The sequence below is a fragment of the Eschscholzia californica genome, unplaced genomic scaffold, assembly GCF_041429995.1.
Source record: "Eschscholzia californica isolate CP2 unplaced genomic scaffold, dmEscCali1.0.p SCAF_3, whole genome shotgun sequence".
In the NCBI taxonomy this organism is placed as follows: domain Eukaryota; kingdom Viridiplantae; phylum Streptophyta; class Magnoliopsida; order Ranunculales; family Papaveraceae; genus Eschscholzia; species Eschscholzia californica.
Window position 1 is genome coordinate 6,881,338 of NW_028238420.1, and position 24,951 is coordinate 6,906,288.

At 37.0% G+C, this 24,951-nt stretch overlaps 2 protein-coding genes across 3 annotated transcripts; one reads left to right on the plus strand and one right to left on the minus strand.

Annotated features, from left to right (window-relative positions):
* The first annotated feature begins 5,699 nt into the window (after window positions 1-5,699).
* Window positions 5,700-11,161, plus strand: LOC147548048 (uncharacterized). Of its 2 annotated transcripts, XM_086666924.1 has the most exons (11): window positions 5,700-5,837; window positions 5,901-6,097; window positions 7,081-7,282; window positions 7,834-8,029; window positions 8,497-8,667; window positions 8,959-9,075; window positions 9,628-9,825; window positions 9,961-10,020; window positions 10,107-10,205; window positions 10,300-10,412; window positions 10,827-11,161. In XM_086666924.1, exons 3-11 carry the CDS (start codon window positions 7,140-7,142, stop codon window positions 10,930-10,932), a joined length of 1,203 nt encoding a protein of 400 aa, XP_086523050.1. In that variant the 5' UTR covers window positions 5,700-5,837; window positions 5,901-6,097; window positions 7,081-7,139; the 3' UTR covers window positions 10,933-11,161. The 2 variants fall into 2 exon arrangements, with proteins under 2 accessions (XP_086523050.1, XP_086523051.1); XM_086666925.1 differs by lacking the exon at window positions 5,700-5,837 and having other exon boundaries at window positions 5,990-6,097; window positions 7,834-8,189; window positions 8,284-8,667.
* Window positions 11,162-11,736: 575 nt separating this feature from the next.
* Window positions 11,737-14,717, minus strand: LOC147548049 (uncharacterized). The gene is made up of 7 exons (XM_086666926.1): window positions 14,438-14,717; window positions 13,991-14,071; window positions 13,574-13,657; window positions 13,297-13,443; window positions 12,622-12,719; window positions 12,288-12,498; window positions 11,737-12,060 (listed from the first exon to the last, which is right to left on the minus strand). The coding sequence occupies exons 1-7, from the start codon at window positions 14,589-14,591 to the stop codon at window positions 11,975-11,977; spliced, it is 861 nt and encodes a 286-aa protein (XP_086523052.1). The 5' UTR covers window positions 14,592-14,717; the 3' UTR covers window positions 11,737-11,974.
* Between the last annotated feature and the right edge of the window lie 10,234 nt (window positions 14,718-24,951).

Below are 24,951 nucleotides of genomic sequence, written 5' to 3' on the forward strand. Positions count from 1 at the left end.
TTTCTCTCTCTCTCTCTTTTCCTTCTTTTCGCCCTCTTCTCCCCCTCTTTTCTCTTTCTATACTCTTTCTCTCTCTAACTAGCTCCGGCGAAGGGTTTCCCTTCGCTGGAGCAACCAGACCATGAAGGTCTGGTTTCAAACCAGACCGAGATCTGATAAAACTACCAGATCTCGGTCTGGTTCACCAAAGCTAGTTAGAGAGAGAGTATAGAAAGAGAGAAGAGGGAGAAAAGAAGGAAAAGAGAGAAAGGGAGAAAAAAGAAGAGAGAGAAAAAGAAGATGAAAAGGAAAAAGAAGATATTGATGTTTTTTATGGTCGTCGAAAAATTTACCGGCCGGCGACTTTACCGGAGAAGATGATGATGTGGCAAGAGTATTGAGTTGGCAAGATGGATGTAATGACATGGAAGAGAGAGATAGAGAGGGAGAAAGAGATGAGGTGGTGCTTTTAAAATGTTTAAGATATATTTTCATTTTGGGCCCTAAATTAATTTTAAGTTGAGAATTATGTGGGAATGAACCCATATCTAAAAGGGGGCCAATTAAATGAAGTTTGATTTCCAAAAAAAAAGGGGCCAATTTTAAATTTATATAATTATTTATAAGAAGGGTAAGTTTGGTAACAAAAATGTTAAACATTAAAGTTAACTAACGGAGTTAAGAAAATGGGATCATATATGAATTTATGAAAAAAAAAAGGACCATAAAAGAAGCTGGTCACAAAGTAGGGAGCCAAATAGGAATCAACTCATTTTCAAAAGAGCCAATAAATTAGGCCCAACTCAAGGTAGATGGCTAGATTTAGCCTAATATTTCTCCCTTGGTGGTTAGAAAATATATGACCAACATCGAATTTCAGCTTGATAATTTAGCGACCTAATATTTTTGTTTTATTTTAGTCGCTAATATGCCGACAGAGAATTTTTTTTATGGACATTAAAATATTGGATGAAATTTAAACCGGCCTAATCTTTTCAAAATCCCACGATAATCCAAACATCCCTCTTGACGTTGTCGTGGTTTGCTATGTGATTGCAATAGTTTTCAGAGTTTTTTCATGAACGAATTGTTGTTTGCCTTAAATAAACTATTATTTGTCGTGAAAGAATTGTTGTTTGCCTTAAATAAATTATTGTTTGTCGTGAACAAACTGATGTTTGTCTTGAACAAGCTAACGTCATCGTGAAAAACTGTTATATGTTTATTATTATTTTTGTTTTGCCTTTTCATTTTTTTCCCAAGTAACTTGTTTGTCTCATTTACTCAACAGTCTATATCGAGCAAACAATAGTTTGGAAAACAAATCTGATTTACAAAACATCACATGTATCAAAACATATCAGACACAAATAAAAATACCGTCAAACATATTTTAAAACACTAAAGCTTCATCAAAATATAGAACGAATCAAAAAACCTCATTATAATTCAGAATAAACTTGATTTTCAAGAACAGACAATAGTTTGTTGAAATCAAACAACAGTCTGTAGAATTCAACCCAATTGTACGAACAGAAAGATAATTTTGTCATTATTAAAAAAATGTGAACGTCAACCACGTGGGTAAACAAAAAATATGGCAAAAACAACCATTTAGTGGCCTAAACTGCCATTGTACTATATTGGTTTGTCTCTTTTGCGTATATTGGTATTTTGGTGGGTGTCTTTTTTGCCATTGGACCAAATTATTTTGGACATACTCGCCATTTTTCAATCTTTTTTTTTTTTTTTTTGTTGAGAGAAAGAAAACAAAACAAAAACACAGAACCTAACACAAAGACAAACGTAAAGATTCTGGAAGATCCGAAAGAGCTCGCCATATCCAGGTACCCATATTCATGCGACTCCATTTAGCTAAGATGTCAGCTTTCTCGTTACCGGCCCTATTGATGTGAGTGTATATGACTTTGGTGAATTTTCCTTCTAGTTGACGAACTTTGTCAATGAGCTTGCCTGCTTTCCAACCAATATCAACTTGTACCCCATTGAGCGTTTGCACAATATTACTATTGTCACTTTCAATATGAAGATAATCGAATTTTTGAGATGTTGACCATTGGAGAGCTTTGACGATAGCCCAACATTCACATTCTTCTGCATTTTGACCTCTATAATTACATGTTGAAGCTGCGAGAAAGTTTGCATGATCATCGAACATGATGCATCCAATCCCCGCCATTACTTTTCCCTCCAGGAAGGAGGCATCAACATTGATCTTAATGAATGGAGCTTTTGGAGGTGACCATTGGTTATTTCTATCCATATGTTGAGATGGCGACTGATTCTTGAGGAGGTTCGGTGTGCTATTTACTATATCAATTACCATCATGGGAAGAATGTTCACATTAGAGAAGCATCTGTCACATCGTGCTTTCCAAATCTGCCAAAGAATATTAGCGAAAAGACTACTAATCTGCTCATCAATATCTTTCCACGATATAATCAAGTCAATAAGATTAGTAATGTTGCCTGAAAAGATACTAAAATGAAACCAAACAACTGTTGCCAAATCACAATGTAACAGAGCATGAACCAAAGTTTCATGGGCTCGACAGTAAACACATTCAAAAGTTTGGCCAATAAACTGCCCAATTTTACCTCGAACCGGCAAGCTGTTAGTACAACATTTCCAAAGGAATAGTTTGATTTTTGGTTGGATAGGAAGATTCCAAATGAAATTCCATTCCTTAGTCTCATATTCATAATGTTCAGTACGTAAATAATAATACATAGATTTAATGGTAAATTTACCTGATTTGGTAAGCGTCCATCTTGCAGTATCATCTAGTTGTTCCTGTAAGTTTATACTCAAAATAGAATTACATATATCATTATTGAAGCATTGGGTTATTATATTCGTATTCCAATGATTATCAATTATAAGTTGAGAAACCGTAGTGAGGGTACTATTAGTAGTGTTACATATAGGAGGAGGATGATTAGGGATCCAATAATGATACCATATGTTAATATTAGTACCTTTATTCACATCCCAGAACATTAAATTAGTAACCTTGTCCACATGCTTGGAGATGGATTTCCAGAGCCACGAGTGATGATTCTTTGCCTTTTTAGGTTTATGATCATTGGTGAAGTATTTCGCTTTAAGAATATTAGCCCAAGGAGAGCCAGGATCTTTGAGAAGTCGCCAAACTAACTTGCTTAGAAACGCGTGGTTGTCGAGAATCGGAAAACGAAATCCAAGACCTCCCAATTTCTTGGGAAGACAGATGGCCGACCAGTTAATAGTATGAATAGACTTAGATTTTCCCCACCAGAAAGTTCTCTGAAGAACTTCAATGCGGTTGCTTATACTCTTAGGTAGGGCAAATCATTGCATTTGGTATCGGGGAACAGCCGCTGCTATTGTTTTGATGACAATAGAGCGGCCAGCTGGAGAGAGGAGAGAAGCCTGCCATTTAGAAAGTTTATTCTGAATCTGAGTGGTGAGGGAAGAGAACAGTTTCCTTTTATTAGCGCCTATAAACAGGTGAGTGCCGAGGTATTTGTCCATATTAGAGGATTGATGAACTTTAAAGTTACGAATGATCATACATTTGAATTTAGGATGAGTATTCTTCGAAAAGAAGATAGTAGACTTAGTGAAGTTAATCATCTGCCCAGAAGCCGAACAGAAAGTGTCCAGAATATGCTGAAGAGAATTAATATTAACAAGGGAGTTCTGACCAAAAATGATGCAGTCATCTGCAAAAAGAAGATGCTTGATATTGATGTTGGTTTTGGGGATGGGGAAGCCTTGAAAAGGCACGGAAGCCCTATTGGTCTCCAGAAGGCGACTAAGGCCTTCCATTGCAAGAGTAAACATGAAAGGAGAAAGAGGGTCACCTTGCCTAATACCCCTGCTAACATTAAAGGTAGGACCGGGACGACCGTTGATCAGAACAGCCATAGTCGAAGTAGAGATGCAAGTATGAATGAGGCTAATCCACTTTGAGTGAAAACCCATTCGTTGCATGATGTTCTCTAAAAAGTTCCACTCAATCCGATCAAAAGCTTTCGACATATCAAGCTTGAGCGCAAAGTAGCTCTTCGAACCTTTAGTAATTTCAATCTGGGACAACATTTACTATTATGTGGATATATATGAACACGAGTTAGATATAATGTCATGTATCCATTTTCTTTATATTCTTTTGGTAATTTTGTACTCAGTGGCCTAACAATAATTGAAAAGTGCGATTTCTTTGTCTTTTTTCAATTACCAGTGTTTTTGGCCAATCTGGCATGTTAATTACTTTTGGTTATCGTTTCAGGGAAACAAAAATATTTCTCAGGGTACAAAAGTTTTGGTAAATAGTTTTGCAAAAAAAAAAAAAATTGTTTTCCTTTAGATTCCCCCAACCCCTTTACCACCATCTCTTCTAGTCGCCGATGAACTGTCATTGTCGATAACCTTTAATTCTTTTTTTCTCCCTAACACCAACCACCACCATTTCTTCATCATATCATTTCCACCACCGCCATATCTTCCTCATCTCTTTCCCACCACCATCACCACCACCACCACCATTTTTTCCCCTCTTTCTGTCTACATATATCTCTCTTTCTCTCTGCCGAATGACACCATGATTTGGGGGAAGGAGAAGTACCCTTCCTCCAAACTAGACTGTTATTTGGTTTGAGATAATCCATCTCTTAAACCAGAAGTAAGGTTGAGAATCGGTTCGGGTCGGCCGGTATCGGGCTCTAACTTCATTGGATCGGTCGGTTTCGGACATAAAATGTTGGTGGCGGTCACTTTCAAGAATTATTTGCCCATTTACCGTCCAAGACCGTTTATTTTATTGGGCCCGTCGGGCGTCGGCCGGTCTCGGTCCGGGCTTTCCAATTAAAATTTTGTAAAAAGTTATAAATCATTTTCATTACTAGACAAACAAAACTACAAGTTACAAATGAAAAAGATTAACAAAAAAACACAAATAATTATAAAAATAAATTTGGTCATCATTTGGCAAGATATAATTAAGACGTGTGCTAATCGTTGAACCTACCTTCACATTTTCGATAACATACATTGTCTGCCACTATAAGGGACAAGACAAAGCATATCCTTGGACAATATGTTGTTGATTTAAGGTTAACTCCACGACAAAACCATACCAAACCATCAGAGCTAGCATCAGATCAACATATTGACCTTGTTTGCAAAAAGATAAATCCAAAATATATCAAATTATACAAGTGAACTATCAAAAAAGGAATAACAAAAGATGCAGCGGTAGGCACTAGACACCATAAAAAAGTCACAAATTTGGAAGTCCGCAAATTAAATATTATGGGATTGCATCCATCTCCGCATCATTGAATGCAATAATATGTTGGCATCATTCAGAATACAACAAGTACCTACAACATTACAAAACTCTTGGGTGCCCACGGTCATTGAGTCATTTGATCCATTTGAAACGATCGGTCCATTTTAAACGGTCATGTTAACGGGCGGTCTCCCGACATGGAATTTTGACCGAGACTGGTCCGCTTACTCTTTCAGGTCGGTCGGGTAGTGATCGTTGGGTGCCTGCAGGCCTTTTTTTCTCTCGGACGAACGGATCGAGTAGCAGTCTTCCAGATTTTTTTCATACCACTAACCAGAAGTTCCAATCAAGGGAATCCTTACGTCAATACAGATTTAGAGATGGAAGGAGAATATAGGAGAGAAGAGGGAGAAAAACGATGGTAGTAGTGGAAGATGGTGGTGGTGGCCGGAGTTTGGAGGACACAGAAAGACGAAAAAAATTGTTGCCCGGAAAATTTGAAAATTTGCATTAAACACAGGAAATTTGCATTATTAAAATTTTGTAGCCCTAAAATATTTTGTTTTACTTTTAAAGACATGCCTTATTTTTACCAATATTTTCTCAGTAGAACTTACGAAACAGAGTCAGCGTGGGCCGGCCAATCACAAATTCGAAGTGGTGGGCCATTTACGACGTGCTTATCAACCCCATTCTCTTTCTCTTTCTTTCTCATCAAAATTGGGAGAATATTTTGAGCATCTCTCTTGTTATTTCAATTCAATTTTTTCCCCCTAGTTTACACGGATTCTCTCTTCCCTATTCAGATGATGATAACCCAGGTTGGCGTTCTAGATCATTACTTTACTTGGGTTTTACTTATTATCTTGATTGCTTCTTTCTTGTTAAGACTTTTGAAGATCTAATGTTTTTCCACCTTCACAAAATCCCCACTTTGATTTTAATACTAGTAATTGTTTATGGGTTTTCTGGTTTCTTATCAATTATGAAATCTTAGGTTATATAACTTATTGCAATAGTAGTTTATTGTTTTAGGGTATCTGTCTTTTATGGAAATTTCAGTTTGAATATCTGAATGTTGTGGCAATAGGAGTTGTCACTTGCCAATGGGTTGAATGTTTTTGGCAAAAGGAGCTTTATCACTATGGTGGGTTATGATTTTTCGTGTAAACTCTCGCCGTTAAGAAGTTCCGGTCTCTAAGTTTTATGAAAGTTGACTTGGAAATTTTTTGAAGAGTAATGTTGGAGTGGAGTTTTTCAGGGTATTAGAAATCTGTTTATTAACTTAGATTTCTACCGAAACGCTGTAATTGACTTGTTCTCTAGTCCTCGAAGATGAGGTCGAGTTCGAGTTCAACTTTAACTAATGCGTTGGCTTTTAACATTTTCCTTTTAGGTGTTAACCCTTACTAATTATCCTCTTATAGCCTTATGCATGTCTTGTTGGAGTTTCGGTCGTATATTTGCATTGGCAGGGAAGGCATTTTCTTTTTCTTGTGATGGAAAAAATTCCCTATTGTTATATTCCTTCTGATGAATTTTTCATCAGAAATTGTTGTCCTTAAAAAGTTATTAACTAACGTTACTACTGAAGTATTGAGTTTGTTCAACAAAAAAAAAAAAAGTATTGAGTTTGAACTTTGTTTGACAAATGTCATTTAGAAAATTTTGACGTTCGAGCTTTTAAGGTTTTTAGTTGCATATTTTACTTCATCTCTTAGATATAGTATATTTTTTTGTTTACTTGGCTGTCTCGTAGTTGTGCTTGTCCTGTTGAGAAATTTGTGACGGTTGTCTTTATTAGGTAAAAGAACGATCTCTTCAATTTCGCTTTTGAATAGAAGGGTTACACAAGGTAGTCCAATGGAGAGCAAAAGAATAGATGATCTTGAACCAGGACCAGTTCCGCCAGCAAGACCAGTGGACAGATTTGGATTTGTAAAGCAAGATCAGAACGACTCTCCAGAAGGCTTAAAAAAGAGCAAGCCTTCCAATGAACAAGAGAGGTATTCAATACACAATGTACTTTCCGACTTCCTTTAATAAGAATGTGAACTCTATTTAACGCTTTAATAGTTTCATGACTTCCACCCAAACATATAGTAGCATGAACTTTGTTTAACTTAGCAGCCAGGAAATATGTTTGTTCTTTAACAACAGGTCGATAACCATTACTTTCGAAACCATTATAAACCCAAGTGTGTAATAAGTAAATTGTTCTTATTCTTTTGACACCTTAATAAGGAAATATGACGTAAATTTAATGGTGCAACATTCAGAGATATTCTAGTCTGTTAGTATTTGAGTGATTTGATCAATTAACGGGTTTTGATTTTCTTTCAGGTCTTTATTATGTAGTTTTGATGTTTGGTACTTTAGTAAGAACAAATGACATAAATCGCAAGGGTGCAATATTTAAATATGTTCTAGTCTGATAGTGATTGAGTGATCTGAATCTCTTAAATGGGTTGTAATTATCTTGCAGTTTTTTTTCATATAGTGTTTATTTTAATTACTATCAGGGAGTGACTCAGTTCATTACTTGGTTTCTCTTCAGGGAGGAAAGAAGAGTTAGAAAGTGGAGGAAAATGATTGGGGTTGGTGGAAGTGATTGGAAACATTATGTCAGAAGGAAACCTCATGTAGTTCTAAGGCGTATAAGAAAGGGAGTTCCTGATTGTTTACGGGGTCTTGTATGGCAGTTGATATCTGGTAGTCGGGACCTCTTGTTAATGAGTCCAGGTGTATATGAGGTATTCTTTTGTCATAAATCCTTTCCAATTTAACTCGACGTCAACTTGCTTCTTATTAAAGGTCTTGCCGTAATTGCTATTCTCTCTCTTACGTCAAAGAAAATGTTGTCTTTGTCGTGCTTCTTTCATGAAACTTATCATGTTACTATCTGATAAATGGGCCAGTCAAAGTCATGATATGAGTATATTTCAGGTAATTCCGATCATGAAGTTTAATTTTAGCCACTAGTTCAGGATAAAGGACCCACTCCAAGCTTGTAACTTTTTAACTTGCTTAAAGCCCAAACTAGCTTCAACTGAAAGATTGGCTTCATTTGTTCTTCTCAATGATTTAGCCTTAGCCGAAAAACGATTTAGCCTTATGAAGTATGAACAAATGTTGCTGGTTGATGACTTCATTTTTTCCCTTAACTTCATTCTACTTTTCTCACTGTACTCATCACAATAAGGTGTTCGTTCCCCTGCAGCAACTAGTAATATATGAAACATCATCCTCGGAACTGGACATAATTCGAGATATCTCCCGTACTTTTCCTGCACATGTTTTCTTTCAGCAGAGACATGGACCTGGTCAAAGGTCTCTATACAATGTTTTGAAGGCATACTCCGTGTATGACAGAGACGTTGGTTATGTACAGGTAAAATCTAACATCAGCCTTAATATCTATTCTTTCCCTTGTCTCTTTTTTCGCTGATACAAAACATTATCAGATGTCTTCAACTCTCCAAGTCACAATTTGAGAGGCAAGATACTATTTGATACTAGAAGAGCTAAATTATCTAAGAGCAGCATCCCGATACTATTAAATAGTTTAAATTGAAGCCAGCTATTTCCATGAATAGGGCGCCCACAGAAGTAAACAGGAACTGAATTCTCCTTCTCTTGCACATGACCATCATGTATAATACCTGAATTGTTTGAAATACAGGGAATGGGATTTTTAGCTGGCCTCCTGCTTCTCTATATGAGCGAGGAAGATGCGTTCTGGCTTTTGGTTGCTTTGTTAAAAGGAGCAGTCCACGCCCCAATGGAAGGATTATATTTGGTAGGACCTTGATTTGAAGCTTGTATTTTATTTTTAGATTGTCACTTTTCCATTTCGTAGACTTAATAGAGATACTAGATTAAGTAGAGTTTCTTGTGACTTAATAGAGATACTAGATTAAGTAGAGTTTCTTGTGTTAACAACATCTATTCAATTATTCACTCATTATCTATTCCTGTATCAAATGTATCCACTTCCATTATTTCACCAATTTAAGCATCTGATTCAATTTCTCTTATCTTCTTTTCTGGGAAACTTGGCCCGAACTCCCTAGGCCAAAATTTCGTTTGTCGAAAAGGATCCATCAAATTTCTTATGCTTCAACTCCCTATGTATGGTATGAGCGGATCTAAACAAGTTTGCCTAAATCCGCACATATTTTGCACGTACTTTGCACTTGGTTTCCACTTGTTTACATAGGTTTGCACAGTTACACTGTTTGTACAAGGAGCCCAATCCTAGAGGAATATTGTCATGTCTTTTATCCAACACGAAATCAGGTCTCCGACTAATTTTCTGGTTCTGACAAATTAGCTTATGCTTGTGGAGTAGGTGGGGCTTCCATTGGTACAACAGTACCTCTTCCAGTTAGAACAACTGGTAAGAGAGCATTTGCCAAAGCTGGGAGAACATTTTTTGCAGGAAATGATAAATCCAAGCATGTATGCTAGCCAATGGTTCATAACTGTCTTTTCTTACTCCTTCCCGTTTCATTTGGCTCTTAGAATCTGGGATGTCTTTCTATATGAGGTTAGTTATCTATTTTTGCCCACAAACAAATTCTACTCCTCATTAGCATCATTCTCTTAAATGGCATTGTGAACTAGGTTTACATACACGACTTATTTGACTCTTTACGTCCTAAATTCTAGTAATTTTCTGCAGGGTGTTACAATAGTCTTTCAAGTTGGCTTGGCATTGTTAAAATTTTGTCACGATGACTTAGTGAGTAACTCGGTCTCTTGCATTACTTCTGGAATAAAATTTTAGTTTAGTTTGATGGTATCTAAATGTCCGACTTGGTTGACTAGATAAAATTACCTTTTGAGAACCTTATCCATGCTCTCCGTAACTTTCCTGAGGAAGCGATGGACCCAGATGTATTATTGCCGATGGCCCACTCAATCAAGGTTAGATATATCTTGGGTTTAAAAAAAAATTGTTCATCTTCTGTATTCTTAAGTTAAAGTTCGCAAAATGGGCATCCTTTGTATTATTGAATAGGTATCCAAACGTTTGGAAGAGCTAGCGGAAGAGTACAAGAACAAACCTGAAAAGCAAACTCAACGTGCAGAATCAAGTGTGAATCGCATAACTCAGAGACAGATGTCTGCAAGGTACTTAGACAAAATTTAGGTTACTAATCCATCTAAATCTTCTCTATGCAAATACTGTAATGAGGTAACAGTATATGGATGTAAGACCCGTCTCGATATGCCCACATTTTCCCTGATTTACACACAATCCACGCCTGCTAAGTCTAGTTCGACATGCTCCATGGTCTTCACGTGGCATGGGCCTGCCCTAGATGGCCATACCACCACAAACTTCTTTTCCTGACTAGTCTAGGTGCCAAGCTCACCCAGAAAGCTTGGCCAATATGTGAGACACGGTGGTACTTTATAACCTATGTTTGTAATGACCTCCGCCCATCCTAAAGTTTAATGCACATGGGCCTTCGATCGAGATCACATCATATATGTTTCTATTTTTCATGACCTTGTCTGTATCTTCTCTTGCTAAATCAATAGGCCTCCGGTGCTTGAAGAATCAGTTCAGCCTCAGGAACGTAGTTGGAAGCAAGCTAGCAGGTTGTTCAGCAGAAGCAGTAGAAAGATCCGGTCTGGCAAATATTGAGCAAATTCTATCTGGTGTGTACAAAAATCAGAGTATAGAAACAGCTTCTGATTCATTTATTCTTTGGTTAATATCAAAATCACAGAAATGTGTATTTTTCATTGTTGTGTGGTTTTCATCAAACATTACATCTTTTTACTGTAAATCAGTATCAATTGAAACAATGATGATAACGAGAAAAAAAACTGTTGGGAATATCTTCTCGTATCAAATATATTCAATCTTAAAAGAGGGTTTGTTTTCGGTTTCGGATAATTCAACCAAATCTACTCTGAATAGAAGCAAGGTTTTGCTTGCTATTTCTTAGAATTAGGGTATTGAAGTTTGCACTAACACAGGTGGAGAATAATGTTGTCTTTCAGAAATCTGAGCAAACCAAAAGGTTGCGCCATGATACGAAGACTTTTTGGGTTGCTCAGGGGCAGAATTAACATAGGCCATCTATGTTACTTGAGAATAATTTGAACCCCTAGGTCATTTTTGCCGCTTGGGAGTAGAATATAAATTACCTTCCATTCCAAAATGATTTTTGGTACAAAAGAATGAATAAGAAAATCACATAACGACGAATGTGATTCCTCTAAAAGTAAGAACCTTTAACCCAGGGTGTGGTGAAGGGTTGTTAAACCTAAGGGTGAAAAATCTCTACCAAGATACTAGGAATGACTTTGCAGGATACATATTTTTGGTAATCGCGTTTTCGTTGTGTGACAAACATAGCCTTAGGGTGGGGGAATGTGAAACTAGTCAACTACATAGGGTTTTAGTTGTTATTCCTCATACTGAATATGAAAAATCAAGGTGTAAGTCCCAAAGAAAAATTGAGGACTTGAAGATGATAAATCTGAAATATGACAAATCAAAATGTTAAGTTAAAAGTTAAAACTACCTATTTATGTGAGAAGACATAAAGTACAATTGTTAAGATTATGGAGGGAAGATGAGGATGACAAATGGTGGATGATGAAGGCGATGATGATTGAAGAATATAGATGACGAAGGTTGACGACAATGTATGATCACAAATTGCCCCCAAACACAGTCAGTAGGGGCGGAACTTCCTTGCAGCTCTCAACTGTTGTATGCGCTTTCTATCTTGTTCAAATTTACTCTGCAACATCATAACCTCTGCAAAACCAAATTCTCGACTTCAGTATCTAGCATATTATAGATGTTCAAAGTAGGAAATTGACATATGCGAAAGGCAAATATCTACAAGTTCATCCTCCTTCCTGAACTATGTATTATAGTCTTCTCTTCATCGGACAACAAAACTTCCTTTTCAGTTATGTTTGCAGGTAAGAATGGTGTATGTAATAACACATAGAAAGTATAATCGAGGAAGTTTAAAATACCATTCATTCGGGCCTCTCTTCTCTGGAATCTGTAGAAATCAATACCAACTTCCTTGTTTTTCTTTTTGGCCATTTTATCAATTACAGCAGCTTGAGCAACAGATCCCACAGTAATCCCACTTTCAGAATCAGTCGTCTTTTTCCTACCTTTGTGGTGTTGGACAACAGTCCATCCCCCTTCTGCAACTCGAGCTTCTCTCTCTTTTCTTTCCTGTACATCAAAATACGTACGATGAAAATAAAAGTTTAGGGTTACAAGGCGAATACAAGCTAATTCAGATATTCACTAGATCCATGTAACAGAAGTATTATAGGCACAAGAAAGATAAAGCACCTGCTCTTCTCGTTCCTCGTGAGCAGATATAAACTCATCAATCTTTTCCTGCAGTATCTCTAAGCCTGGCCTATTTTGATGGTATTCAGTGACCCACTCTGTAACAAGAAAGTTATTCCTTAAGCATGGCAGAAAACAAAAAGAAGAAAGAAAGATACTTCACAGTGGATTTTTACGGAAGTCTTCAATTTACAAGTACAACATTGAGGAAAAGGGTTGACAAAGATATGCTCGACTTCCCTACTCAACAGAGCTGAATCGTATTCTGGTAGCAGAAACCAAGAACCATGCTGATTTTAAGCTATTATTCCTTTTGTTAGGTGATCACTCCTGAGGAAGATCATCCAGGGTTAAAGTGATATACTAAGCTAGAAGTGTCCGAACTCCTAAAGGATTAAGTTGAGGGTCTAAGTGGATCAGACTCCTATGACCAGTCCACTAACAGAATGAACATTTGAATTCAAAATGAATGGGTGAACAATAGAATGAAGAAGTATAGTTTCGGTCAGTTGGTTTTGTCAGATAGAATGCAACATGTTATGTTCACGGTAACGATTATTGGTACCCCGACTCAGTTCCTTTTTTACCCACAGAAACCAAACAAACAGTTCAAAGTTTAAAGAATCCCGAACTTTGAAAAATCTATTTGTTCCACATAAATATAAATTTCCATACTTTTCATTCCTCTTGAGCAGTCTTCGTCCCCAGACGAGATATGATAAACTTCATCAGCCACAGGTTCACTCATTTTCTTTAGCTTATTACTTTTCTTTGACAAAAGTTGCTGTGTCTTTCTCTTCTTCCCAGATTTCTCAGACTTATCTGCCAGCAAAAGCAAGGAAATAAAATTAACTTCGAAATCTCTTTAGCATAGTTCTGTAATTTGAGAAAGAAAAGAGCATTTAGTAGAGTCAGGTTCATCAGCATAGATTCTAGTTCCAACTTCCCATACCTGGAACCTCTATTTCTTTAGAACTTTCACCCTTAATATCAAATTGTGGTTCTGCTTGAAGATTCGCCCCACCAACTGCATCATCTGAAGTAGCACCAACCAGAAATACTGTCAACACATCGTTAAAATACGCAATTTCATGGAGAACTAAATGACGGAGGCAACACTATTTATAAAGATCGGCACAAGACATGCAGTTTTAGTTTTAGTTTCTTTTGAAGTATGGGAAACTTTCTGCTCATAAAGACCAACACTTAATGTTCAAAGAAATACTTGCTTAAGTTGGTATGAGAATAAAACTTCCAATCCGCAAACAAACATTAAACTGTTCTTTGTTTTTAATTCACTAATACATTTTAGACAAGACAAGTAGTATCTCAATAGTACTCTTTTGTGAGCTTCTTTTGACAACATTACCTTCGGTTCCCCTATCCTCTTTCCCTTTCTTCTTCTTTCCACTCAATTTGTTCTTTTTCTTTTCTTTAGTTGATTCATTACCTGAATCCAAGCAGAAATTGACAATCAATATCCAACAAACACAAATTTCATAACAATTCAGAGTGGAAATAACTTTGTTAGATTATGAACTTTTATCTAGTTATCTACTCTCAAAGTTACTACCTTTTTGCACTTATGAATTTGCATATTCAATCTAAAAATGAGGGATGATTTAATCTAATAGTGATTGCTAGAAAATCAGCCTTCACCATCTAGCTCCTATCTCATTGTGTCAATCCTACCCCCACCTTCCCCTTGTCATCCATTTCATTCAGGTTCGATTCAAATGAGTTTTGAAGCAATTAGTGCAGAAACAAGAAACCCCATAGTTGTGGAGAAAATAAAAGATTAATATGGTATTTTTACCTTGTGTGGTGGGTTTAAGAGTTTTCTTTGAAAGTTTCTTCTTCTTCTCTGAATGAGATTTGACCTCTGGTGATGCCACAGCCATTATCTTCTTCTTCTTCTTTTCCTTCTCCGCCTCTTTCACTGATTTTTTCGTTTTGCTGTTACTACCCATCTCTCTCTCTCTCTCTCTCTCTCTCTTCGGAAGAAAAATAAGAGAGGTTACTTTAACCTACTACCGGCGTCTGGGGAAGGCCGGAACTTCATCAGTGTTATTTAGGCACCACCCAAGTGCAACATCGCTTAGTGGGTATTATTCTTTTGCTACTTTTATCGTATTGAAGTTTAACGATTTAAAATTTATTTTGAGAAATTCCAAGTTCCCTGTTATTCTTTCAAAATTTTATTTAAGACCTATAATGAGATTTGTGGGAATCAGATTACTCAATTTAATGTTTGGTTCGTCCAGGAATAGGACTTTCATTCGTGATGGATTCCTAACTTGGTGTTTGGTTTGTATAGGAATTAGGTATGACTCGTGCCTCCAGCACGACTAAACTTGTTTGGTACATTACTCGTTTGGAAGTACGAAAGTCTGTCACATTCATATGTTGCGTTTGTACATTACTCGTGCCTCTTTCACTGATTTTTTTCGTTTTGCTGTTACTACCCTTCTCTCCCTCTCTCTCTCTCTCTCTCTTCGGAAGAAAAATAAGAGAGGTTACTTTAACCTACTACCGGCGTCTGGGGAAGGCCGAAACCTTATCAATGTTATTTAGGCACCACCCAACTGCAATAAAGGTACTAACATCAATATCTGGCAGGACTTCTGGATCACGAATCACAAACCACCCACCACCAACGAGAGAAATTGTTCCCTTAATACTGTGGCACAATTAATTGCTAATAACGAATGAAATATGAATTTTATAACTCAATATTTTATCAGGAATATATGCAGTGTTATTCTTAGTATTAACCTACATGTACAACAAGAAGACTCTATGAAATGTGACATTAACCAAATCAGGTAAATTCACTATTCGATCTATGTATCACTACTTGAGAACCAACCACTATGAGTAGGGCTGGGAAAACGGTCCGGGACCCCGGGGTCCGGCCCGTTCGGCCCGGACCGTTAGAGACCGCTGCCCGTTGCCTACCCGAGCCGGGCTAACCCGGCCCGATAAATCGGGCTTATTGGGCCGGGACTCGGACAGGGACTCAAATCCGAGTCCCGGCCCGATAAGCCCGTCCGATACCCGCCCTATACTGTCCGCCCGCTACCCGAGCCCGATTAAAAAATAAGCCCGGCAACCCTAATCCTATAAATAGGATTCTTAGACAGAACCCTAATCTTTACAGCCCCTCTCTCTCTGCCTCTCTTTCCACCACTTTCTCTCTGCCTCTCTTTCCACCACTTTCTCTCTGCCTCTCTCTCCCTCTCTATCTCCTTCATTAAGTTATATCTATGAAAGATTGAGAGTATGAGACAATGATTCTATTAGTATTCTTTGGTTTTGAATAGAAATCCCAACTTCACTCTCTCTCCCCTTTCTCCTTCTATCATATTTTGAAGGTTTTTTTGATAGATCAAGCCTTCTTTTCACGGGATTTGGTTTTAGGGTTTTATTTTGTTCATCAAAGTGCATCTACAGTTCCCGATCTAAACAAAGATAAATGAAAAATGAGGAAAAAAAACGTTTTTCTTGGCTTTATATTTTGATCTGTTTGTATATTTGTGTTTCTTCATCTACAAGAAACGAATTAACCTAAAAAAGGTAGGTCCTTTTTTTAGTTCTGTTATTTATTGGTTAGATTTCTTTCTATTAGGGTTTGGGTGAATAAATTTCTCATCTTTACTTTCTTTTTCTGAAGATTTTAGTAGGGAAGAAATGGCTGGGAAGGGTGGCAAAGGACTTTTGGCAGCAAAAACTGCAGTATTCTTTGAAGAACCATTACCTACTGATTTTGATGTATATGTTATTTTATGATGTATGGGTTTAAAATCAGAACATTGTAAAAAATTAAGTGTTTAAGTTCATCCATGTAAGCTTTATCATACAAATATTGAAGTTCTTGATGGTGATTGTCTAATTATGTTTGGTGGGAAAACCCTAATTTGGGTTGTTGAAGCAAATTAGGGTTTAGTGGGAAGCCCTAATTTGGGTTGGTGAAGCAAATTGATTATTATTATTTTTCAATAAAGTAACCCGAGCCCGTCCGACCCGAGCCCGTTGGAACCCGCTCGGGCAGCCGGGCTCGGACGGGCTATGGGCACCAATATTGCGTGTTTGGTCCGGCCCGATCCGCCCGACTCCCTACCGCGGGCTCGGCTTATCCGAGCCCGATCCGCCCGAGCCCGGCTCATTTTGCCCGAGCCCGTCCGCGCCCGCCCGATTCCCACCCCTAACTATGAGTATGAAACAATGGAATGGAATTTTATTTGGACTATACCTACGATTCCGAGAATTAAACTATTTCTTTGGAAATGTTGTGCGAACAGCTTACCAGTGCGAGACAAAATTGGTAAATTCATCGATAACGTTTACAAATGTGTTTACTGCGATAACAACGAAACCATTACTCATGTATTACTTAATTGTTGTTACGCTCGTCCTATCTGATTTCATTTCAATATTATTACAGAAAATATCATCAACCTTAGAGACTGGATGCTTCAATGAAAATATTTGGAAACGGAGAAGGTAACCCTTTACGCTAAAATCTTATGGTTTATTTGGAAAGCTAGATGCGACAAATTATTTTCCTCGATAGAACAATCTTTAATGTAGGTTATTACTAAAATACAAGGATCAATCACTAGTTCGATATGAAAAAACCAATACAGAAAACAACATCTTGACCAACTGGACTCCACCTGAAGCGCCATTCCTCAAAATTAATGTGGATGCCTCCTTCCCATCCTTTTCAGACCCAGCAGGCATCAGATGCATTATGCACGATGAGAAAGCAGAATTTATAGCAGCCTTAGCAGACACAATAAGAGGTCAAACTGCCGAAGAATGCGAATGCCAAGCCATTTTACAAGCCATGCAATGGACCGTAGAATTAAAAATCCGACACATCCATATTGAAAGCGACAACCAAATCCTAATTCGCTTCCTCCACAACAACAACACAACAATCAACTGGCAATCTGAGAAGCATATGGATAAGATCACCACTCTCAGGAACAATTTCCAAAGCATTATATTCTCGTGCACTCCTCGAAACCACAATGATCTAGCAGACAAATTGGCAAAATGGGGCAAGAGAAACCTCTACAGCCGCACATGGCATTCCGTTCAAGATTTATCCGACGCCTTTTTATCTTACTTCTGTTATCTTTATTTGTTTCAACAACAAAAAAAATGCAACATCGGTTAGTGGGGATTATTCACCTTATTCTTTTGCAACTTTTACCTTTTAACGGTTTAAAATTTATTTTGAGAAATTCCAAGTTCCGTGTTATTCTTTCAGAATTTTATTTAAGACTTAATTATAATGAGATTCCTGGGGATCAGATTACTTAGTTTAATGTTTGGTTCGTCTAGAAATAAGAGTTCAATTCTTAATGGATTCCTAACTTGGTGTTTGGTTTGTATAGGAATGAGAATGTAAACTTTTGTAAAAGTTAACTTTTACCCTTACTTAAACTACATAAAATACACATTAACTTTGTTATGTATTAAAATCAATATTTTTTATTCAAATTCGTAGTTATGAAATAATAACACGATACACCAAAGGGTTAGAATTTAAAGATAATAAATAAAGGTCTTGATAAAAGTTTATCTGAAATAAAATTCTGCTCATAAACCTAAATAAAAATTTATCTAAAATAAAATTTTGTTTATAAACCTAAATAGTACTTATTAATACCAAATCCACAAAAAAAAACTAGACTAAATAATTTTTTATATCTAGGGCCTATTTTTTCCAAGTAGCCTAAGAACCCAATATAGACGACATTGAGGTGGCAGTGCAAAGAAAAGAGCTGCTTTCGAAGAGTCACTATTGAGGATATCTGCTGCTTCTAGCAATTGATCGTAATCCAATCCTTCTAGTAACTTGGATAACTCAGCTACCACTTTGGTTGCAGTTTCATTTTTTTTTTTGTTATGAGTAAGAGCTACAACCATCTTATCCATATATTCCATCGTTCCTTCAGCAATTTTTTCAATGGAACTAGCAATGTTTTCCAAACTCGTTACGAATTCATTTGATTTTCGGAAACGTTTCCTCTTATTAGAGTTTGAGGTTGTTGTTGTTGAGTTGTACTAGGGTTAGGGGTTTCTTCCTCGTTAGCAAATGATGCTTCAGAATCACATTCCCTATTGATTTCACCATGAAACCCATCAACACCATCAACGAAGGAATCATTTTCATTTGCATCAATTTATTTCTCCTAGTCAGCTGGTGCTCCCGCATCCTTTTCGTTTGCCCTCTCTTTCAAAAATATATCTGTCAAAACATCATAATGTGGGAAAGGCTTACTTCTAAGTCCTTTGGCCGATGGATGAGTCTGAAAAAATAAATATTTAAGTGATAAATAAAGAACTCAACATACACAATAAATTCAATAAGAACACTAATAAATGATAATAATGGGCTTACCTTAACCCATTTGTCAAAAATCCCCTTTTTACATATAATCATTTTTTCTTCATCACTCCATGTAAACCCGCTTGCATTTGAAATAATATCTGAGATAGCTGCTGTCTGTTTTTTTAATATTTTAATTCGTGATTCAATGTGAGGCACCCCTTTAATATTGTATCCGGGTAACTTTTCTTCCGTCACTTTTTCTAGATGAGAAAGATATCCTGATCAGAAACCATTTTTCGCCTTCCAGTGTCCACCAATAACAAATTCTACCAGATCGACACTCGACCAGTTTGTCATCTTCTTTAGGTAGCCATAAATGTTTTGTTGGTTTGGAGCGAGATTGTAAATCAGTAAGAGGTGCCATCTGGATGTATAAGAAACAAGTATATCAGATATAATTAAAATAAATAACCAACATCAATGAACAAACTAGTAATAAAAATAAGATTATTATAATTATTAATATTCGATGTAATTCGAAAAAGAAATAAACCAATTTTTTTTATCTAATAACAAAATTTTCAAGATAATAGTAAGAGGAAGGCATGAAATTAAGCGTTCCTAGATGTTTGCCGCTCATTGAACATTTTAGATGCTAATTCGTCCCTCCATGTAGACCACTGTCCTGAAGAATCGATATAAGCTTTAGTAATCCAAAACATCTTTCTATCACATTCCGAGCACTTGAATGTTTCATGTTAAAAAATTATGCAGCAGTCATTGGTGTGTGTCCTTCCCGCCAATCATTTAGATGATAGCGTTGACATCTATACGGGACAATAAATCCTTCACTATTTGAATATCCAGCATCAACGAGGTAGTAACAACCTAATAAAAATATTACAAGTTATAATTTTCATTCAAGGTGAGACTAAACACACAAGAATAATCACTGAAACCATATGGTTATACCATGAGGAACTTTCAACCCGTTTCTCATAAGGCGTCCCTTAGAACTCGAGAATCCGCTGTTGATCGCTCCCAACCAGCCAAAATGTAAATCAATTGCACATCTTGAGAACACACTCCTAATACATTGATAGCAATATCACTCTTTTGTGTATGATATCGAGGTTTGTCAATTTTTGGCACATTAATTCTTATGTACGTACCATCTACAGCTCACAAACAATTCTACATCAAATTTAATTACTTACTCGATTAAGATGTATTTCTAACTTAATCTAACCTAAAAAAAAATTTATAACTCAAAACATAGATAAGATGTATACCTTGAACCATTTCCATTTTGCATCAGTTGAATTCTCAAAGACAGCTTCGATTTTTTTAGCAAAACTGATTGCAACCAAATTACGTCATTTAACACATTATTGAAACATCTACTCATTGTTTCTCCGGAACGAAAAAACCTTATTTTTATAGTACTATTCTTCACATGTGGGCAAGTATATACACAACTACCGCGACCATCTCCTCCACACAAACCTCATTTGTGTCATGCACTTTACCAATAGTGCGCAACATTTTACACAAAATGATAAAAGTTTTTCTACCCATCCGAAATTGTTCTCTGTATTCTACATCACTATCCCAAACCATTCTCTGCATATTCAATCTACGTAATTTATTCGTAAAAGTCGATGATGACTTTAGTATGTAAGACCTATAATAGTGTTCGACTTGTGTGACGATCATTACTGACAATAACTTCAACATATTTAATAATAACCTCAAATTATCTAACATAATCAAGATTTTTTTGTTTTCTCGAGGTGGTTAGACGAGCCATAACTGCATATGAAGACATCCTTTGTTCGTAAGAACTAGATGATTGACAATTTATTTTGTTGCATCTAATTTTTAATGACATGCACCGATAATTAAAAAAAATAACTACAAGCCAGAAAAAGAAGAATGCTATATAGAAAGTAAATGACATGCACCTAACAAAGAAATCAGAAAAAAAAACAGAGCTATTTTGATGAATTAAAAGTAACAATTATCATATGCATACTTGTTATGAATAAGACTAGAAAGTAAAAGAGGTAGAATTTATGACACCATCCCTTTGCAACAAAAAAGAAAACAAAAAAAGAAGACCCATCCCCTACAAAGTTGAAGGTATGTTCATGTTGTATGAAGGTACTGTTATCAAAATAGTATTAAAAACCAACTAATAAAATCAGAAATTAATTGAGCAATAAAATAGCAAGTTAAAGAAGACAACTTAACTTTTTGCAGAGCTTTTCTAAAACAGTAAGTGAACCAATCAGAGATAATGAACCTGCAAGTAGATAGTAAAACAGTAAGGGTGGAACAGAGACATGAGTTAGACTCGCTTTCTTGAAGACTTCAAACGCCCCTGCTACCGCCAATTCTGGTATTGCTTTTGCAGTTTATGAACGTAGTCCCCTAGGATTCAATTATTCCTTATCAGAAATTGAAGAAGCAAACTTCAATTCTGATCTCCTGATCTTGACAAAACTGTAACAGAGAGAAGAGTAAAAGCTGAGAGAGATAGAAGAAGATTTGTTTTCAGTGTATTTTTCCTCTGGGAGTTTTCTCTATTTATAGAGTGAGGAAACCTGATCTAACGGTTCAGGTCGTTTTGATCCAACGGTGAATAAAAACTTGCCAGTATACACGTACTTGGACTATTTCCACTAGTCAGTAGTGGAAGAGGAAGTCAGAGAAAATTTTGTACTGGATTGTTTCCACTAGCCAGTAGTGGGAGGAAAAAGGTCACAAAAATAAGGCATTTCTCTAGTAGACCAAGACCGAGACTGAGACCGAGTCCAAATCCGAGTCCGTGTCGGGGTCGGTCGGTTCGGTGACCCGACCCGCGAGTGTGTGCAAGTGAGAAATATTGGTGTGCCTAAGGTAAGGGTGCCTCTAAAAATTTATGGGTCTCTCCTCCGGAGAGCACTATTGTAACCCACCCCTTACACCCAACTTTCTCTTTGAAAGATGTTGGACAAAACATTTAGTTTGAAAGTTTCCATTTCTATATTAGTAAGGAGGATTAAAGTGTTCTCTACTTTACTCTATAAGTGTTGTAAGTACACAAGGTATTTTGTTTGTTTGTGGATAAAAATTTCCCTCCAAAAAGTAAGCTCACTTTAGCTCATTTTATTTCAAAATAAAACTAAATATCATATTTTATTCAAACACAACTAACAATCCACCACATGAATAAAATTAGAAGAGCTGAATAGAAGAGAAGAGTATAAGGCATTGTGTATCAGCGAAAGGTGTCGTTATGACTTGAACCTTTGCTTTGTGATGGTTCGTTGGGATTACTAGTCGTTCAGTGAATATGATGTTCTTGAACTGGACTTCTGTTTTGTAGACTCGATCAACAAACCTCACACACAAGTCCTCTGATTTTTGTCAAGATCATTCGGTTGTGCTCGTTATCAACCATGAGCATATCCTAGTATTCATGAGTACTCTAGAGAATGACCCAATTCTCATAGGAAGCGGCCCCACTTCCACACTCATATTGGTGAGTCCATCAAGGGTGTCCTGTTCCACCCCACTTGGTTATAGATCTCATCCCCCACATTGAACATGTACACTCTCTTTGCCATAGGGATGAGTATGAGTTTTCTCCTTTGATTGTTTACAAACTATCATCTACAACTTAGTTATCCCATTGAACCAAGGTCATGGGATCTCCAATTCCAGGGTTGGGTGTCCGTCATAGATGATTTACTCTGATATGGGCTTTAGCCCCATCCCCCTTGATGTTACATTTACAATAGTGGTGGCCAACGGGTCGTGCCGACACGGAAACGGACCGGCACGGCCCGTTTATTTGAGGACACGGAACGGCACGGAACGGTCCGTTCCGTGCCGTGTCGGGGCTGGGATTTTAGAGCCCCAGACCCGTTAAACACGGCCCATTAGACACGCAGGAACGAAACGGAACGGATCGTACACGGCACGGCCCGTGGGCACGGAACGGAAACAGCAACAACGACACGCTAGCAACGGCCCAATTTAGTTATTTGAATTTTTAAGAATTACTTAGGGTGTACTAATATTATAATGTGTCTACAAATTGTTAGATTTTCATAACAACTACTTTATATTACAAAAAGAGAAAACATTAAAAAAAGTAATACTTGAATTAAAAAAAGAAGTAATACTTAAATTTAACAAAAGAGGTTTACTTTATTTTTTTTTACTTAGACTTTTTTTTTTGAAACAAACTAAAACTTTTTTTCAAAAAAATAAACAAATAAAGTGGTAAATATAGTCCCACACCTAAACCACAAAATATAAAGTAAATGTGGAGAATCTTTATACAACTCTTTTCCAATAAAATAAACAAAGATATGACATAAACTCTAAAGTTTTTGTACATCACAATTTTTTACTTAAAAAAAATGTAATGTTTCTTTTATTACTTTTTTTTTGACAAGTAAAAAAAATATTTATGAATGGGTCGGAGCCACGAGAACGCCACGGAACGGCCACAGAAACGGCCAGAAACGCAACGGAAACGCCACGGGAACGGCCCAGCCGTTCCCATGGGCCGTTTCTGTGCCCAGACCTTTGTGGTCTGGGCACGGAACGGCACGGCTCAAGCCGTGCCTGGCGTGGCCGTGGCGTGTCTGACACGCCACGGCTGCCAAACGGGCCGTGCCGGCACGGCACGCCCTGTTGGCCACCACTAATTTACAACATCTCTCGATGATCTTTTCGTCAAAGGATCTGCCAAGTTTTCCTTAGATCTCACAAAATCTATGGAAATTACTCCATTAGCCAACAATTGCTTAATCGAGTTATGCCTTCGGCAAATACATCTAGACTTTCTGTTGTAGATGTTGTTTTTAGCTTTAGCTATTACAGCTGTGGAATCACAATGAATTAGAATTGAAGGCATTGGTTTAGGCCAAAGTGGAATATCATTCAAATAGCTTCGTATCCATTCAGCTTCTTCAGCGGCTTTATCAAACCACGCCTTAGAAGTAAAACATATAAGAATTGCTCCTAAAATATCAACAAATATCATGAGAATGAAGCACATAAAACATATGACCATATAAAAATCTACCACTAACGCGGGTATACACGATTGCATTGAGCTATGCAATTAGCCTTTAATTCTCTTGATTTCACACAAGAACACGAGTTATGTCTCGTGGAGGGTTTCCAGAGATGATACCCACAAACATCAAGACCCATCAATCGGCCTAACGATCATAAAGCAAAAGACGGAATATTTGGGAGTCAACCCAAAGAAAGCTATATACAAATAGTAATCGTCTCACAAAAAGATAAAGAATACGAAGTGCACATGAGACGATAAAAGAAAACAAGCCATCCCCAAACTTAGTGGGTGCACAGTCCACTAAGTAGGTATAAATAGAAGGAACGACAACAAAGAAATCATCAAAAGGATCGACATACATGTGAAGAGTCAAAATATCAGTCGAAGGCAAAAAATCATCTGGAAGCTTAGTGGACAGAATATCCACTATGTCCATAGACGTCTTTGGAAAGACGTCTGAAATGTCCCAAAAGGGATCAATAACCGAGTTTGAGATCATGTGGAAAGTCGAACTAGACTCTAAGGGTAAGGTAGTATGCTCGGGGACCAAGTCAAGGTCCATGGTTTCCTTAGGTAAATAGTCTGACAAACTATCCAACATGTCTCTAACTACTACGTCATCAATATCCTCAAAGACATCTGGGGCCTCGCAGTCAATTATAATATCAGGCCTTCCTAGCATTGCATCTAAGACTGACTCCTTACAAGTGTCAAAAATTGGATAGTTCGGAATCGTGTCATTCTCAAAATTGTTCGTAGAGCAACCATGAACATCAACGTCTAATGTAGTCCTATCATGATGAGATGACACATGTTGAGGAAACGAGACAACAAGGTTATCAGTTTGTTCAAGCTCTTGGGTCCTCTCAGTTGATTCGTCGACATTTAACTTAGTACTAGGGTA